Source organism: Gossypium hirsutum, chromosome A07 (assembly GCF_007990345.1).
Source record: "Gossypium hirsutum isolate 1008001.06 chromosome A07, Gossypium_hirsutum_v2.1, whole genome shotgun sequence".
NCBI lineage: Eukaryota > Viridiplantae > Streptophyta > Magnoliopsida > Malvales > Malvaceae > Gossypium > Gossypium hirsutum.
The window spans coordinates 97,484,658-97,503,641 of NC_053430.1; the positions used below are offsets into that span (position 1 = coordinate 97,484,658).

The following is an 18,984-nucleotide window of genomic DNA, read 5'->3' on the forward strand; positions in this document are numbered from 1 at the left end:
GAAAGGAATAGTCCAGCTCTGTGTTTCTTTAGTACTTTCCAATTGCCTTTCATCATTCCTGGTTTTTTCAGTTGGGGTTGTAACTGTTTCCTATTCTTTACTAATGAAATTTTAAATTATATTTTTAAAAGGTTAATCTACAATCATCACTCTCTACTTTATCTATCATAATCAAATAGCTAAATTTAGCAACAAAATCTCCAGTCGAGATAGTTAATTAAACCATTCCAGATTTTTTTTTATAAATTTTAAATAGAGAATCTTTTTTATTTTTTTTCACAAAAATCCAACAAAATCCATGCCATGCATGACAGATTAGAGATTTATGCTTTATAAATTTAAATTCCATGACAAACCCAATTTACATTTCGACTTTGTGCTTTCCTTTCTTTTCGTCGTCAAGCCTCTGTAATGGAACCTTCTTCCCCAAGAAAGCCTCACTTATCTTCTCTACCTTTAGATTCTGAAAACAAAGCCACTGAATTCCACCCTTTCTCCACTTCACCACCTCACATGTTCGCCTTTCACCTCGCGTGGCTCTCCTTGTTCTCTTGTTTCTTTTCCGCTTTCTCAATCCCTCCCCTCATACCTATCATGCGCCAAAACCTCAACCTTTCGGCCGCCGACATTGGCGCCGCCGGTACTGCCGCTTTCGTCGGTTCCATCTTTTCCCGCCTCGCTATGGGACCTGTATGTGACCTCGTTGGCCCACGTATAGCCTCCGCCGCTCTCTCCCTCATCACCGCCCCAATAGTTTTAGCCACCGCTTTTATTTCTTCCCCGACTTCTTTCATCCTCGTTCGTTTCCTCATCGGATTTTGTTTAGCCAACTTTGTAGCTAACCAGTTCTGGATGAGTTCATTGTTCTCCACATCCGTCGTCGGCCTCGCTAACGGGTTCGCCGCCGGTTGGGCTAACATGGGAGCTGGGGTTGCTCAATTAACCATGCCCCTCTTATACTCCTTCGTCAAATCCTTTAACGTACCGGAAAACACCGCATGGCGAGTCATTTTTGTTGTTCCGGCGACTTTCCAAGCTTTAACAGCCATAATGGTCTTAATTTACGGCCAAGAACTGCCATGCAAGGACTCCATAAAGGTTTCAAACAAGCCAAAGGAGAGTTTTTTACTACTTCTATTCAATGGGTTGATGAACTATAGAGGGTGGATATTGGGTTTAATCTATGGCTGCTGTTTTGGGGTAGAAATGACAATGGATAATATAGTAGCACAGTACTTTTACTACCGATTTGGAGTGAATTTAGAGGTTGCAGGGACGATTGCGGCTTGTTTTGGGCTGACGAATTGGTTTGCACGGCCGCTGGGTGGGATTGTGTCAGATCAGATGGCGAAGCTGTTCGGGGTTAGAGGCAGACTTTGGGGGTTGTGGGCGGTGCTGACGGTGGCAGGTTTGCTTTGTGTATTAATGGGACGAGCTAACTCGGTGGGTGGCTCCATTAGTGTGATGTGTATGTTCTCGGTGTTTGTTCAAGCTGCTTCTGGCCTTACGTTTGGCATTGTCCCTTTCGTTTCCAAAAGGTGACGTTTAAACTTTGAACCACAAACGCCCAACACGGTCACATGGACACAATCCTAAGTTAGATTCAAAAAATTATAAAACGGAATTAAATTATTTGAAATTTATTGAGTTGTTATGATTGTTTTAAGTGATCTACCGATTGGAAGAATAACATATTTTAAATTTAAATTGATCTAATGGTCAATCTAGATATAAGAAAAAAAAGTTATTTGAATTTTAGTTAAAATTATTTCATAAAAATAAAATTAAACCATAGAAAATAAAGGAAAGAATAGCTTTCGATTGGTGCAAACAAGTACATATGAAGAAAAGTATACAACAATAATTTTAATAATTCATTGCGTTATTTGAAAAATTTTAAATAATTTATCGATTATTTTATAGTTTTTTAAAATTAAATGATTAAAATGTAAATTTATTGCCTAATTTAATTTCATATATAAAATAATGTGATGTTTTGCAGGTCATTGGGAGTGATATCAGGGATGACAGGAAGTGGAGGGACAGTGGGAGCTGTTGTAACACAGATGCTATTGTTTTCGGGTGATAAATTTTCAACACAAACAAGCATTTCTGTAATGGGGCTTATGATGATCATTTGCACACTTCCAATCTCTTTAATCTATTTTCCTCAATGGGGAGGTATGTTTTGCACTCCCAATGAAACTTCAATAGATGAAGAAGATTATAGCTTGCTGGTTTAAGATTTACAACCAACTGTGAGATAGTAAGGGAAATGCAAAACTATTTATCAATTCTCTCCTATTTGTAATCTTCATACTCGAATCATAAAAGTATAATCTTAAAATTCCATTTCATAGCTTAAAACCTAGTTTTTTACCAATCTTCTAAATTTCAGGTTCTACTAGATAGAATAGGCCTGATTCTTGATTCAATTGGTTCAACTAAACCAATTTTATTTTATCCACCAAGAACTTCATTGTCTAGACCAAACATGTCATTGATAAAAAAAAGGAAATATGTAACAATGAAACTCAAATATGTATTACATCAGATTGCACAAATCATATATTTCGTTTAATACATGGAAAAATGCATCTTGGCATAATTTATGGACAGAACATCCTGAAAGATAAGAAAAACTACTATATATGCAGCCTTTGCATGAACTGTTGGGTTATATTTCATATGCTCAGATCTCAACTTTCGTACAATCGGAACCCTCCGATTCCTACATTCAATCCCGAAAACTTTAAGTTTTAATTACATCCACGAGTCCGTAGAGCTTGCACTTGCTTGTTCCAGCACAAGCTGCACACTCATCGGCGTCTCCAGCTACATGGCTCAAGCAGTGTTTGATCCTATCATTCATGACATCCTTCAAAATATAGAAAAACAATTAGAGAAGAAAATATCTGACGGTCAAGTAAAGCCAACGTACGAGGAAACAGAAACTATCTACAATGATGTTATTAAAAACCTGAAAACAAGACATGCAAAGAGAGATTGATTTAGAGCCAATCATTTGGAAAAGCTAGCAGAGAAAACTTCATAATTTTAATTGAAAACATAGTGACCAAAGAGGAAAACAAGAGAGTTCATAGTTCATACAATAAGCAGCTCGAGCAGGTTATGGAGCGTTATTATATACGAGACATGTTTGAGCAATAACAAAGAAAGTTACACAACAATCATCAATCCTGTCCTTGACAATGACTTACAGGCTTCTTCATTTCAAAACCCATACGAAATCGACAGTTACCAATAAGGTAAACAGGGTGTTTATATGCAATACATGTTTGGACAATAACAAAGAAAGTTTCACAACAACCGTGCACTTGACAATGACCTATGAGCTTCCTAGTATCAAGCTCGTAAGAAACCGATGGTGAACAATGATGGAAACAAGAGAGTTTGTATCACAAGCAGGCCATGGGGCAGTTATTACATATGACGCGTATTTGAGCAATAACAAAGTTTCCCAACAATCACAACAATCATGTACTTGATACTGACTTACAAACTTCTTAGCATCAAAAACCATATTACTTGAGCTAAATATAATAGCCAGAGAGAACTTGTACGAAATCAATGATGACCAAAGAGGAAAACAAGAGTGTTCATACCACAAGCAGCTCGTGCAGGCCGAGTGGGGCAGTTATTATATAAGATACACCAGGGTGATCCTTTGCAGCATCAGCAGTTAACAATGGGATATCCTGTGAAATAACATAGCGACATTCAGCAAACCAGAATTACCCCCCAAACTTCTATAGACACAACAAAAGTTCTTTGTTGAGTTTATCAAAAGTAAATATATTGAGCTACCTGGTACCAATGCCTTCCAGGGAAGAGAAAGAATGGACTAACAATCACGCGATTTGCTCCTCGTTGGACACACAAACCAAATGCATCTTTTATCGATGGCTCGGCCAACTCCTAGTTAAATTAACTGAAAATGTAAGAATTCAGTGCCCAAAATATGATACTATAACATCTTAGAACCAGTGAAAACATTGACATCTACCTTAAAAACACCAAATACTATATATATATATGCCTGTGTTGCTAAATACAGTGAACCATTCAAAGCTAAAACTACTGTTATCAAATTGCCTTCAAAGTTCTAACAGAACACTATCAACATGGGATTCCTTGAAAACTCATGGTTAAAAAAAAGGGTAAACTATACAATTAGTCACCCAACTATTAGTCTCTGTTTTGATCACCAAACTATAAGAATTTTCAATTTCAACACTAACATTTTAGATCGTTTCTGTTTTGGTCACTTAAAAATGATGAGGTGGCCTTTTTCTAACTGGTATAATAATACATTTAGTCCTCAATAATGCAAAAAATTTAACCTCCACATTTACAATTTCTATCAATTTGATCCTCAAACACATATAATTAATATTTTTAATGGAAAAAAAAAAGGAATTACCATATGAGCTGGTTCAACAATTGGGTACCCAGATTTTTCTCGAAACATGGCTACAAATTCATCTGAAATTCATTAAAATTTAAGTATAATTAGCTCAAAAAGTGGTATATTTTTAAATTAATTACCAGATTAAGAAAAAAATTAAAAGTTATTTTAAAGCTTACTTAGCATGAGATTGGATTCTTTACGGCGAGAACCATGGTCCACGATGATAACTCCATCTTTTTCACCGACCCCATTTGGGACCTGTTTGAATCCACCATTTTCGAAGCCCAAACTTGACTTCGCTGAGAAACTTCTGATCCTTGAAGGGCCCCTTTGAAATTTTGGGGATTTGAGGGACGCCCAAGTAGATTTTCTTGCAGTTCTGTCAACTGAAGAACTGCAATTCAAAGGACTGAATTGAAAAACAAAGAGTATATGATTCTTCAAATATGAAAATTCAAAAATATATATTACCTTTTAAGAGGGAGAGTTTGAGGGATGAATAATGATTCTATCGACATCATTGGAGCCAAGTTCTCAATACTTGGGTGAACACTTTCAATACGAAGAAGAAGGACCCAACGATGTCGTATCGTGTATGAATACTTTAGCCCATCTTAAGCCTGAAAAATGAAATTTTTTTGAGTGATGGGCCAGCTTCATTCATAGGAGATAAGGTAAATTTCAAAGAGGCTGCCCTTAATATAAAAGTTGCTTTATGGTTTATTCCTATAATAAGCCCTCAAACTTTTACCAAAAAATCAATTAAGCTCTTCCAAATTTTTTGAGCTTGACTAAGAGACATTTTCATCAACATTGACCATTAGAAATTAATGGCAGTATTAACATGACTATTAACATATGCCACGTCAGCCAATAAATGTTGATGTTACATATCTAATAAATTACTTTTTTTATAAATTTTATACAATTTATGACTTAATTAATTTCTAACAATTTTGATGCTTAATTTTTATAATTTTTTTATATTTTTTATAATTTCATAATGCATCTAAACAAATGATTGTCCCAAAAATAAATGGGTGGCCTCATTTTGTGTATTTATTTTTAAAATATTTTTTTATTTTTTGAAAAAATTTATTTCTTGCTTTTTCATTGTGTACTTATTTTTTATTTGCTCATATTCATTGTGTCCATTTATCCTTGTACTATTTTTAAATTTAGAATTTAATACATGTACTTTTATTTCTATGAATTTAGTCTTTTTACTTTTCAAGTTTCAAAGTTCATGTCCAACTATTAATACTGTTAAAATTGTTTTGTTAAATTTAAGTTTATTACAACGTCATTTTTTTAGTTACATAATTACCGAGTTTTTTTTTCAAAATATCGCACCAACAAATTTTAAAAAAAAAACAATGTTAACAATTAAACCTAATTTTTGAAATTTGAAAAACAAAGTGACTGAATTCTTGAAAATAAAAATATCAAAATTAAATATCAAAATTTGAAGATTAAAAGGACCTATAACATATTTTAGCCTTTCTTTTTTTAACATATCGAATCCAAGTTAATTTGGTACCTAAACTTGGCTTTTTTTTTAATTTTGTACCTAAATTTATTAAATGTTATACAAATTACCCAAAATACTAACGATATTAAAAAAAATTATTATGCTACAAAAAAATTGTCAGTATTAGAGGAAATTCATGTTAAAAAAATAGATATTGAGCTATGCTTAACGAATTAATATTAAATAAGAAAAAAATATTTTTAAAACTCCAAATTAAAAGAAATTCTTTATTTTCAATTAATAATTAGTTAATTAAAATAAAAGTAATTGAACATATAAAATACAAAAATATATCATATCATCTATCACATGTCAGTCATACATTGATTATTTTTACTACCACATAAAAATAACATTTTTAGTATATTCGAGTAATTTGCAAAACGTTCGACAAGTGCCAAATCAAGCAAAAATAATTAAGTACCAAATTAGAAAAAAGAATCAAGTTTAGGTACTAAATTAGACCCCAAAAAGATTAAATACCAACTTTAAGAAAAAGTGTCAAATTTAAACACCAAATTACAAAAACGTGACAAGTTCAAATACTAAATATTATATTAAACCATAATAAATTTCTTCATGTTTCAAATTTCATTCACATGTTTAGAGTACACTCCCCATGTAAGCTAATATTTAATACCCAAATTAATGGAAGAGTCTAATTGATATGATATTAATATTTTAAAATTTTAATTATAATTTTTTAATTTTAAATCACACTTTACTTCCAAATTAATATTTGATACCCAAGCTGATGAAACAATAATATTTTATATAATTAATTATAATTTTAAATTTTAAATCATTGACGACATGTGTTACACTTAAATGAAAGAGTTAAGTTTAAGGTGGCCTTTACCTTAACCTGGCTTACTTTTACTTGGAAGTGGATTTAATAAAAGAGTGTGGCCATTGATTCTTCCTTATTAGAGTTGTCCATGAACCAAGTCGAGCACAACCAAAATCTTAGATTCGATTAGTAGGTTGGGCTCGACTCGGCCTAAACAAAAGGCTTGGATTAAGGCCTCTGTCCTTTCTCTCTATTTAGATAGATGTTCATTTCGTGTTGATTGCAGATGTTGTCTGAATGATTTCTATGGATATTAACGGCAGCAAAGCTGAAACCGTAAAATAATGATCCAGTAAATGTGGTGTTGCAGTTTCTATTTAAATCGGCAGTCCATCAATATTAATCCAACAAATGCCATAACAGTCTCGAAGAATTAAGGCCTAGATTCCATTCTTGCAGCAATGTGGGTGTTCCATCTTCTCCCGTTAAACACTGATAAAAGCAAATAAGATTATGTTTCAAGAACTTACATCCTCCATGAAAGTAAGCTTGGTAAATAACATGACAGTATATCAATTAAAAGATCTAAAACAAGAAGATACATTCACAAACAGATCTATAACATGAAGATATATACCACCGACACTCATACCCCATATCCATATTGTATATAACTAGTTTCTTCTCCAAATTTGATCATTTTACACCAGAAACAAATTATCTAGACCCTAAATCCCAAACATAGATGAACATTAATGTTCATCCATTAAGAAAAACACAAATGTATGCATAACATATTCCAAGTTAATAGGAATATAGATCTGAATCCCATCAGTTTTTGAATCCAATACACAAGAATATACCAAAAAGGATTTATCTTTAAACAATAATCAATTAATTAATTACCAGAAAAACAAATGCGATATGCAAATCATATGGAAAAAAAAAGTCTTGACTAGATTTCAGGGTCAATAACAAAATATGAACAAAAAAAAATCACAATAACAAGAAAAACCCAGAATTTGAAACACACAGAAAAAGAAACAGAACCTGATTGAAGCTTGACCAGAAAACAGAATGAGAATGTTCTTTTCTTCTTCGTCTTCTCCGTCTTCGTATGAATCTTGAGAAGAAACCGAAACAAATCTTAGATTGGTGAGGGGGTGTCGTCTCTGTGAATAAGTGATTAGGGATTGGGAAGGGGAATTAGGGGTTGTAATCGGGAAGGGGAATTAGGGGCTGGGAGTGGCAATGGGATCTGGTAGGGGGAAAGGGATAATATTTGAGTCGGGCTCGAATTAAAAAAAAAATTTATTCAAAGTTTACATATTTTTAAAATGGATTTTATTTTTAAGTTGAAACTTATTTTTGAATTTATAATTTTATTCAAACATTTTCATATTTTAAACGAAATGTTGGAGTTGGTTCAAGTAGCATTACCCATGAAAAATTGTACATTTGTGGCATGTGAGTGTCAATAATTGCTTAAACTCAATCTTGGCAACACAATTAACATATTCCAATTCATACGTGTGAAAAAGAAAAAGGTTAACGGTAATTTTCATCCTTATTAAATATTAATTAAGTAATATCTTTACACTTTTGCAAATGATAAATAAAGTTATTATTATACAATATATTAAAAAACTTTAAAAAAATATTTTAAGACATTTGTTAAATAAACTTAAAAAGTGAAAAAGAAACACAAGGTTTGGCGTGGTAGTTCCTCACCTCGTTTTTAATCTTGTGGTTAAGGGTTCAATTCTCATTTGTGAGAATAGGGTACATTCTATGGTCAATTGTTTATCTTTTTAGTTATTGCTATTAGTAGTGGATATTCTAATTTCAAAAAAAAAAGAAGATAAATTACATTTAAGGTCACTAAATTATTATTAAGTTTACATTTTGCTCATTTAACTTAGAAAATTTATAAAATTGTCATTGAACTATTCAAAAGTTTTCATTTAAGTTATTGAACTATTTGAAAGTTTTTATTTAAATCATCAAGCTATTAAGTTTTTTTTCTTTAAAAATCCCATATAGCAAGTTCCAATCTACAATTTAATGACCAAGACAATGGATCAGCATCTATTAACAAGTAGAATAACATAGCGTAGATCCAAATTGATCTGACGGTCAATGTCGAAGATCAAAGAAGAAAGTTGCTTAAATTTTTGTTTGTGGATTTGTGAAATTTAAAATTGTTTCGTGAAAAAATGAACTATAAAAAAGAAAGAAAATGCGTGTTTTAGATCAATTCACGTGGTGTGAACAAATAAGCTTATATAGCAACAATTTTAATAACCTAGTAACTTAAATAAAAAATTTTAATAATTTAATAACAGTTTTTAACAATTTTCATTAAAAGATTGCAAAAAGATGATGATTCAAAGAGACAAAAAATGGTGTTATTGTCTAAGGTTGTTGAAAGAAAAGGATGAAAATGGAGGTTGATAAATCACTAATTTAGCATTGATCTCTAATGATTTTAGAGAAGACACATTGCTTAGCCAATACCCCACTTTTAGTAGTTGCATTTCTTTAGGATTAATAAACCACTTTTGACCCCTTTTTCATTTATTGTTATTTTATATTCAAGTCCTTATAATTTTATAACAACCAGGTAGTTAGCACTTCTTTTTCTCAAACCATCCTATTTTTTATGTTTATTTACTTCCTCTAGGAATATCATAACATTTCCCTTTTCTTTCATCTGTATTTCTCATCATATCTAATCAAAAAGTCATAATTAATGCCATTTAATTTTTGCTTTTTAAACCATGTTTTTTTATCAATTCATTTTAATTAATTTAAGTATATAAATATCACATGTTTTTAAATAAAGACACATGATAGTTTTTAAATTTTGTTTGGAAAATTTATACTAAATAATTTATATTATTATTAGAAAGCCATTCCCTAATTATTTAGTTTGTAGTAAAAGGGAATAAAGGGATTTTTTTTTAATTTCATTGCAAAATGATGAAAATATAAAAATATATATATATTTGAATTTGGATTTTGGAAGCCTTTATTTGATAATTGCCTTTCAAAAATTTAAAAATATATATACTTCTTTTTCTTGATTGAAGCAATAATTCACTATAATTATTTTCAATTATTGAAAAAAAAAAAGAAAAAAACATTCCCATTATATTGATCTGTTTAAGCTAGAGAACATGAGATTTTAGTGCCACAATGTAGGTGAAGCATTCCACTAGCAAGGTAAATGGATAATTAGACATGGTTTTTTTTTAATGGAAATTATAATTAATAACATACCTATTTTTATTGAATTATTATTTTATACACTCCACAAGCGAGTGCAAATTGATGTTACCTTATTTTTGATACACTGTTAATGGAATTTTTTAGATTTTATAAGCACGTGAATGGGTTATTTATAATTTTTTATCACACTTTATAATACACTTATTAAACTCTTAATCCGTTTATAGAGTTTTAAAAACTTTATTGACAACGTATCAAATAAATTTTTATAAAATAATAATTAAATAATACACTTGACATCATTCTAGACCCACTTGTAAATTTTTATTACTGCACTGTTAATGAATATAATAATTACCCATATATTACTTTCAAGACTAAGTGTTGAACTTATATTTTAAATAATTCATAGTAATTTTTTTGTTTGTTTGTTGGGATTTTTTGGTGGATCAAATCTTTAAAATATTATTCAATTGGATTTATATTTAAAAAAAATCAATTGGCATCATTTTTAATAAGGGTACTTGTGTCTTTTAATAATTTATATAAAAATTTTAAAATAATTTATTTAAAAATACAGTATTAGGGTTTAAGCTTAGATTTAAAAGTAGAAAAACCCCGACCACTATTTTAAAAAAATATTGTTTCTTTTTAAAGTAATTTAAAGATAAAAATATAAATCTATCTTTTTTTTAATTAATTTCACTTACAGAATAAATATGAAATAATCTAATAGTTTAGGTCCAATTTTTTTTTTTGAATTCCTTAATTTAAAAAAATTACAAGGTAAGAGATGATAGAAAAAACACAAGCTAAGAAGGAGATAATTTAGATTAAGAAAATGAAAAAAAGATTTAAATAATAAAAAAATTTTAAAAATAAAAGTACATAGACATATTAAAATTATATATAGTTTTGGAAATTTATTAAAATTATATTCTATAAAAAAAAGTAAAAAGGTACTTGATAAAAAAAATTAAAGTTGAAACAAGAGCGATGTTGGAACGATTATTCTTAATTTGGGATATAGAGTTTCATAAAGTTGAAGTTGAGTGTGATAATACTTTGTTGGTTGAATTATTCTTGTCTGGTGGAACTACGGCTGTTACATCAAGTTTTGCATCGGAAATGGGATATTCGTATCCAACATATTCCGAGAACTTTTAATGGTGTTGCTGATCACATGACTAAATGTACTAATACAGGTAGCTCTTTGATACGTTTATTTAGATCCCCATCGGCTTCAATCATGAACTTATTGGGAAGAGATCGCAACATATCTATTTACTCTTGATTATGGTTTTATCTAACGTAATCGCTTAATGCTATCATTTTCTACCAAAAAAAATTTAAAATATGCTTTGAGTTATTATATTTTTCGCAGATTTTAAATTTAGTCCATACTTTTATTTCAAGAAATATAATTTCCATTAAAATTATTTTGTTAAATTCAGGTTTGTTACAATATCATTTTTTTAGTTATAAGTCAGTAATTTTTTATTTAAAAATCAGGGAGAGTAGGTAGTCGCCTTGCCCCTCTCTAATGGTAAAATTTTCATTTAGATCCTTTAAATTTTAGGAAATTTCAAATTAGTATAATGGTAAAATTGCACTTTGACTCTTAAAAATTCATAATTCAACTCTAGCCATCCTTGAAGTAAATTTTTGGTTTCGTCTCTATTCAAAATATCACACCAACAAATATAATAAAAAAAATTATAGTGTTAACAATCAGACCTAATTGTTGAAATCTAAAAACTAATGGGACTAAATTTCTAGAAACAAAAGTATAAAGACTAAAATTTGAATTTATAAAAAAGTACATAAACTTATAGCATATTTTAACCTTAAAAAACACAATATGAATAATTAATGGTTAAAATATGCTATAAATCCATGTACTCTTCCTAAATTTGGAATTCAGTTCTTATATTTTTATTTTTAGGAATCTAGTCTTTCTATCTTTTAATTTTCAAAATTTCAGATTCAATTGTTAACATTGTTAAAATTATTTTGTTAAATTTAGGTTCATTGCAATGTCATTTTTTTAGTTAGGCTACCAAGTAAGTAATTTTTTTTTTGTTTCAAAAGGTCACACCAATAAATTTAACAAAAAATTAACAATATTAACAGTTGAACCTAAATTTTAAAATCTTAAAAGTAGAGTGACTAAATTCTTGAAAGTCCCTTTACTTTTATTTCTAGGAATTTAGTCCCTCTACTTTTAGATTTCAAATTTAGGTTCAATTGTTAAGGCTGTTTTTTTCTCCTTTTTTTTGGTAAAATTGGTTGGCGTGACATTTTAAAATTAAAAAATACTCACTTGGGAGGCATGTAACTATAAAAAATATGTTGTAATGTATCTGAATTTAACAAAACAGGACAAACAATTGAACTTAAATTCTGAAATTTAAAAAAATATAGGGACTAAATTTCTAAAAATAAAAATATATAGACTAAATTTTAAATTTATAAAGAGTATAGGGACTTATGGCATATTTTAACCTTTAACCAAAATAATAAAAATACAACAGGAATAATTAAATTAAGAGGAAAAAAGAAAAGAAAAGAGTAGGAAAATGAGAAGGCAACTGGAGTGGGATCTGTGTTGAAAAGGGATCTGATCTCCTTCTTCTCACGCAAACTTTACTGAACAAAAAAAAAAAAAAACCTGTCTTCCCTTTACGACACCCACATTAGTGGGCGAATTCGAAACGTTCTTTCTTTTCCTTCACTTTCATCATCACTTCACCATTTTCCTTTCAAACTTTCTCTCCAACCAAACAACTACCGGAATCTCACGTCGAATCCTCTCAATTTCTTAACTGAATTCAACTCATTTCCAAGAAAAAGAAAATGGTGTTTTCGTTGTTGTCTTTCGAGTGATAGAAAGAGAAAAACACATAAAGTAATTAATTAAGTAAAAGAAAGAAAAGAATGAGTGCCATGAAGCGAAAACCGGTTCAGCAAAAATCACAGATTAGATGGAAGAGGAAAGTTTTGGCGGCGCTTTTAGTGTTGCTTTGTTTCGCGAGTTTAGTGTTAATGGAGACACAGTACCCTCAAGTTGTTTCTTTGTCTTCTTTACGACATCGTTTCATCGTTAAACCGAAGATTGCCTTCCTTTTCATCGCTAGGAATCGGCTTCCTCTTGATATGGTTTGGGATGCTTTCTTCAAGGTACTTCAATTAATTTACTTAATTATTCCTGAATTTAGTAAATCCTGCTTAATATGGATGCTTTGTATTTTGCTTTACTATGTTTCTAATTTTAGCATATGTGGATAAAGTTGGTATCTTTTCTTTTTAGCTACATTTTTTTCTTAAATTAGTTACTAAATATTTCTATAGATTTGAAAATTAGAGAAATTATTATGCCTCTTTCTGAATTATGATCTTGATCATCATAATCATGAAGTGTTTTTGTTAATCTCTTTTTTATATTCTTTATTAATTTATTTTTGCAGGGAGAAGTGAACAGGTTTTCAGTTATGTTTTCTTTTTAGCTAAATTTTCCTTAAATTAGTTACTAAATCTTTCTATAGATTTGAAAATTAGAGAAATTATTATGCCTCTTTCTGAATTATGATCTTGATTATCATAATTACGAAGTGTTTTTGTTAATCTTTTTTAGAAAATATTATTTGTTAATTTAATTTTGCCGGGAGAAGAGAACAAGTTTTCAGTTATCTTTTCTTTTTAGCTACATTTTCCTTAAATTAGTTACTAAATATTTCTTTAGATTTGAAAATTAGAGAAATTATTATGCCTCTTTCTGAATTATGATCTTGATCATAATAATCATGAAGTGTTTTTGTTAATCTTTTTTTCTTTTTATTTATTTATTTTTTTCAGGGAGAAGAGAACAGGTTTTCAGTTTATGTTCATTCTAGGCCTGGTTTTTTATTAAACAAGGGAACAACGAGATCCGCTTGTTTTTTGAATCGGCAAGTTAATGATAGTATTCAGGTTAATTTTTGGACCATTTATTAAGACTATAATATCTTTTTTGCTACTATATAAGAAATTTGACTTGCTTTTTTAATTGTCAGAGTTCTTTGTTTCGGTGTCCACTTCCGTATAAATGTGTTCATGTTATCCCCTTGTCCTCATTGGGGTGCTTATGTTGATATCACAATGGTAAATGGCATTTGGATCTTGATTTTCTGGGGCCACAACGTTCCTAGTGCTTCCTTAATGACACTGTGTTGTTGCATGGACTTTGTATACATGCATATATGTGCACGCATCTTTTCGTTAAGGGTATATAACTATACTATATATGTTATTAAATTATCAATTTGTTTGCAGTCCTTCATCCGTGGAGGAGTTGTTAAATTGCTGAAGGATCTGACTCTTCACACTTAAGATGTAGGATAGCTAAGCCTGAATATCTGAGAGTAGAATATTTCATAACCAATAGAGTTGTTATAATGACGAGTTTGTTGGTTTAAGTTTTGCTGCATGTATCTGAGATATTTGTGGACCCTTTGGTCTGAAATTCATTCATGCAATCAATCATAAATAGTAGCCTAGTGCATTACGAAAATGCTGATGATAGATTGTGAACTATCAAATTTTAGTGTTTCTTGACATGAAAAGATTTCCTTCATGTGTTCTATTTCAGGTAGATTGGGGAGAAGCGACTATGATTGAGGCTGAGCGTATATTGCTTAGACATGCGCTTACAGATCCTTATAATGAACGCTTTGTTTTTGTCTCGGATAGGTGAGGATTGGTTTCTATGATGATTGTGCCATTAAGACCTTTCTTTATTTGCATTATTTTCAGTTTTGAAGCTAAGAGAATGCTACTTTTTCGAAAATTTGGTATCTAACAATACTTCAGTTACTTGGTTTCTTCTCAGCTGTATACCAATTTATAACTTCAGTTACACATATGACTATATCATGTCAACATCAACCAGTTTTGTAGACAGGTTAGTGGACCTTTGAATTTTAATTTGTAGATGTATTTTTTGTAGCTCACATGCCATCCATTATTAATATCTATTTGGACAAATTGGCTACTAAATATCGGACCGTTCAAATGGTCTATTGACATAGTTTAGTTTTAGGTCACCTATAGAGAGAATTGGTGATTAACTATTAACTTTTCAGCTGCATCTATATTTCTTATTTATCTTTGCTTGCATAAACATTGTGATGCTTCCTCAACAAGCTACAAATGCTAAAAACCTGGTTCTTGACTGGGAAAGTATACCCTATACGGACTTATGTCATTCTGCCCGTGCCTATTATACGTACTTTGCTGACCTCGAATAGCCCCTTTTTCTCAGTAAGACCTTGCTCTGGGGAATAGATACCAAATCAAAAATGAGTTTGAATGCTTAATCCTGAACTAACTTTAAGACATGCCTATATTGTCGTTAAATGATTCAGTTTCCTGTTAGCATAAACTGGAATCAACTGGTATAAACTTATATGATGCCTTCTTAGATCTTGTAATATTTTGCTATGCACCAACCTTTAAGTTAAAGTGATTTTAAGATTCTCTTTCTCTGAGTGCTCCAATTACTTGTGTGCAGCTTCGCTGATACAAAAGAGGGTCGCTACAACCCAAAAATGGATCCTGTTATTCCTGTTTACAACTGGAGGAAAGGATCCCAGGTAACAGTCAGGTTTTTTGTGGTTGACATCTCCTTATCTTTTTATTGATATAAAAGAAAGTAAAATAGCATTTATTTTTGCTGCGGAACTTTTCAGTTCTGACAACTTATAGTCACCCTACAATTTGCTTATCTTGCAGTGGGTTGTGCTAACAAGAAAGCATGCAGGGGTGGTTGTAAATGATACTACAGTCTTTCCCATGTTTCAACAACACTGCAAGGCAAGTTGTCTTGTATTTATGACTGCTGGCCCTTTTATTAATTTAAAAAGATCATGATCTTTGTAGTCACAGAATGGCGTGAACTTAAGAATTTCAAGCTAATGTCAGTGCTTTCTTCACATGTTTTGAGAATAAATTTTACAAAATGGACGGTTATTCTGACTCCATTGCAAGTTTAGCATGTGAAATTATGGTTTCTTCTCTCAACAGGCCGAGTTTTTTAGAATACACTAAAGCAAATTATCTAAAATGATTTTCGTGGTTGTTAAGGATCTGCTATTTTCTCATATTTTACCTAATCAATATCATGCAGAGGAAATCATTACCGGAGTTTTGGCGAGATCGTCCATTTGTAAGTATGAATATGTCCTTTTTATGTATTTTCAATATTATTTCGAGTCAATTTGGAGGAAGTTTCTTTATACTTTTTAAGTGTTTTAATAGATGAAACGATCTCATGCATTTATATTGTGCAGCCAGCTGATCCAGCAAAGGAGCACAATTGTATACCAGATGAACATTACGTTCAAACATTACTTGCGGTAAGAATTTATCTGCTATATCGCCCTTCTCGACTTTTTTATTCAGCTCTTGAGTTGATATAAAAAGTTTCCTTTTATTGGGAAAAGACATTCAAAATTGCTGTTCTCATCTTCATACTCTTTTAACCAGTGAACATTTTGATTTTGCACTTGAAATTTCTTCTAAGGCTTTGAACTAAAGTGCTAATCATACTGCTTTTGTCATTCTTTCTTTTGTTTTTCAAATTATTATATCTCTTTGAATACCAATCTTATTCAAAATATTCAGCAAGAAGGCTTTGAAGGGGAAATTACGCGCAGATCATTAACCTATTCTGCATGGGATCTTTCGGCCTCTAAAGATCGTGAACGCCGTGGATGGCATCCTGTGACTTATAAGTTTTCTGATGCCACTCCTGTGCTAATCAAATCCATAAAGGTACCTTTGCCCTTCCTTTGCGCGCCTAGATGGTAATAGATTATCGATCTCCTATATTTAAAGCTAAAGGAACAAGAATCATATTTGATAGGCATTTGTACCGGAAACTAATAAGTTTAAGTAAAAACTGTTCTAATTCTTCATTTTTCTTGAACTACTTGTATCTGACATTCCAAATATATGGAAATCTTGAAAAAGAATTGAATGTTCGCATGTTGTATGCTCAGACCTGAATCTAAGTAAACATTGATTGTATTTCATGAAGTGATCGGGAAAACTAAAGGTGTTTAATGACTTATGCAGGATATTGACAATATCAATTATGAAACTGAAAACAGAAGAGAATGGTGCAGTAGCAAAGGGAAGCCAGCCCCTTGCTTCCTTTTTGCGAGAAAATTCACCAGGCCTGCGGCTCTCCACCTTCTTAATTTGGTAAGTTCTAATTTTACCCAAATCTTTTTAGCATATAAAGATGCTGAGAATAACCCGGATGTCTTTTGAAATGCATGACCATTTTATGTAACTCGGATTTTGCTTTTGGTTGAATACCTTTTTTGGCCCCTATACTATACCTAAATTATCACTTTGGTACCGGTACAATCTTTTATCAGTTTGACCCCTGTACTATCATTCTGCATACTTCGTTAGCCCATTGTTGATTTCCATTTAAAAAAAAAAAGGCTTGTTACCTCTTTTGGTTCATGTACTGTAACTAAATTATCACATTGGTACTTGTACACTTCTTTTATCGGGTTGGCCCCTGTACATCGTTGTGTATACCCCGTCTGGAAATTAAGTTGTCCACATGTTGACATGTGATAGACTTTAGGGTTTTTTTTAACAAAAATGAACAGTGGGGTAGCGGGTATACAACATGATAGTAGAATGGCTAGAGCGATAAAAAAAATTGTACAGATACCAAAGTAATAATTTAGCTATGGTACAAGGACCAAAAGAGGTAATAAACCCTTGGTTTTTTTTTCCCGAAGTACCTTCATCCAATACATATCCATATCCAAAACTCACCTCATAAAATAACATCTGCTTTTTTTGTGGTTCTTGGTTTTTGTTGTTGAACAGTCAGTTCTGGGAGCTCGCCGAGGAGCAAAAAGTGAGACATAACAATACAAAGGGTAATTTTCTGTACTTTGGCTAATGTTAGGTAGGATTTGTTAGGCTTAACCTATTGTATTTTTTGCAGTAAAAAATAATAGAGGGAGCTGTAAATTTAGAGAGAGGGGGAAATGAAATCCAATGTTTGTTGTTGTATAATAAAAATATCATTTTCTAAATAAAAATATACATATATGAGAATTTTCATTATTTTATCCATGGATATTTAATTTTTATTTTTATTATTTTATACAATGTATGTTTCTACTCATACCTAGAGGTGTGCATGGGCCGGGCTACTCGGCCCAGCCCGAAGGCTCGCCCGAAAAATGGGAGGGTTTGGGTGAAAATATAGGCCCGAAATATGGGTTTGGACACAAAAATGAGGCCCGTTTAGAAAATGGGCTGGGCTCGGGTAAAATTTTTTTTGCACAGGCCCGGCCCGAATTATATAATAAATATATATTTTTATTTTTAATTATATTTATATTTATATTTTAATTTTAATTTTAATATAATCAATTTTTATTATATATTTTCAATTTGTGTATTGTTTTAAGAATTGTTTTAATATATTTTTTATTTGTTTCTTGTTTTAATATTTGTTTTAAATGTATTTGATTATTTAATATATTTTAAAATTTTTTATTTAATAAAATAAGTTAAAAAAATTTAATATGGGCCGGGCCGGGTCGGGCTCGGGCTTAACAATTTTATTTTGGGTCGGGTTTGGGCAAATTTTTAGGCTCATATTTCAGGGCGGGTTGGGCCTGGACCTAGAAAATGGGCTTGGAATTTTTGGTGAGCCCGGCCTAAACCCGGCCCGGCCCGGCCTATGCACACCTCTACTCATACCCTCAACTTATTAATTGGAAGAAAAGAAACAGTGCAGTTAAGCGGGTTTAAATAAACCTATGTTCTCGTAGATTTTAATATTATGTACAAATTAAAATATTAAAAAATATTTTTTTTTGTAAAATCTGTAGCTAAATTTACATAAAAAAATTTGTTTATTATTAAATAGATAATTTGAGATGATTGAAAATTTTAAAAATAAAATGTCGTTGGGTTCTGGAC

General features: G+C 31.0%; 3 protein-coding genes across 7 annotated transcripts; 2 read left to right on the forward strand and 1 right to left on the reverse strand.

Annotated features, from left to right (window-relative positions):
- The first annotated feature begins 219 nt into the window (after positions 1–219).
- LOC107938772 (high affinity nitrate transporter 2.7) lies at positions 220–2,255 on the forward strand. Its single transcript, XM_016872010.2, has 2 exons — positions 220–1,538; positions 2,003–2,255. The coding sequence occupies exons 1-2, from the start codon at positions 412–414 to the stop codon at positions 2,241–2,243; spliced, it is 1,368 nt and encodes a 455-aa protein (XP_016727499.2). The 5' UTR covers positions 220–411; the 3' UTR covers positions 2,244–2,255.
- A 267-nt stretch (positions 2,256–2,522) lies between these two features.
- LOC107938765 (sirohydrochlorin ferrochelatase, chloroplastic) lies at positions 2,523–8,171 on the reverse strand. Of its 2 annotated transcripts, XM_041116836.1 has the most exons (8): positions 7,804–8,171; positions 6,823–7,245; positions 4,904–5,052; positions 4,609–4,826; positions 4,445–4,506; positions 3,829–3,939; positions 3,627–3,719; positions 2,523–2,878 (listed from the first exon to the last, which is right to left on the reverse strand). In XM_041116836.1, exons 3-8 carry the CDS (start codon positions 4,951–4,953, stop codon positions 2,753–2,755), a joined length of 660 nt encoding a protein of 219 aa, XP_040972770.1. In that variant the 5' UTR covers positions 4,954–5,052; positions 6,823–7,245; positions 7,804–8,171; the 3' UTR covers positions 2,523–2,752. The 2 variants fall into 2 exon arrangements, with proteins under 2 accessions (XP_040972770.1, XP_016727493.2); XM_016872004.2 differs by lacking the exons at positions 6,823–7,245; positions 7,804–8,171 and having other exon boundaries at positions 4,904–5,089.
- Positions 8,172–12,538: 4,367 nt separating this feature from the next.
- LOC107938763 (glycosyltransferase BC10) lies at positions 12,539–18,117 on the forward strand. Of its 4 annotated transcripts, XM_041116838.1 has the most exons (13): positions 12,546–13,164; positions 13,452–13,472; positions 13,840–13,953; positions 14,612–14,712; positions 14,852–14,923; positions 15,533–15,614; positions 15,754–15,834; positions 16,148–16,186; positions 16,311–16,376; positions 16,645–16,794; positions 17,098–17,226; positions 17,875–17,927; positions 17,996–18,117. In XM_041116838.1, exons 1-12 carry the CDS (start codon positions 12,922–12,924, stop codon positions 17,914–17,916), a joined length of 1,140 nt encoding a protein of 379 aa, XP_040972772.1. In that variant the 5' UTR covers positions 12,546–12,921; the 3' UTR covers positions 17,917–17,927; positions 17,996–18,117. The 4 variants fall into 4 exon arrangements, with proteins under 4 accessions (XP_016727490.1, XP_016727489.1, XP_040972772.1 ...); XM_016872001.2 differs by lacking the exon at positions 13,452–13,472 and having other exon boundaries at positions 12,539–13,164; XM_041116837.1 differs by having other exon boundaries at positions 17,875–18,117.
- The last annotated feature ends 867 nt before the right edge of the window (positions 18,118–18,984 follow it).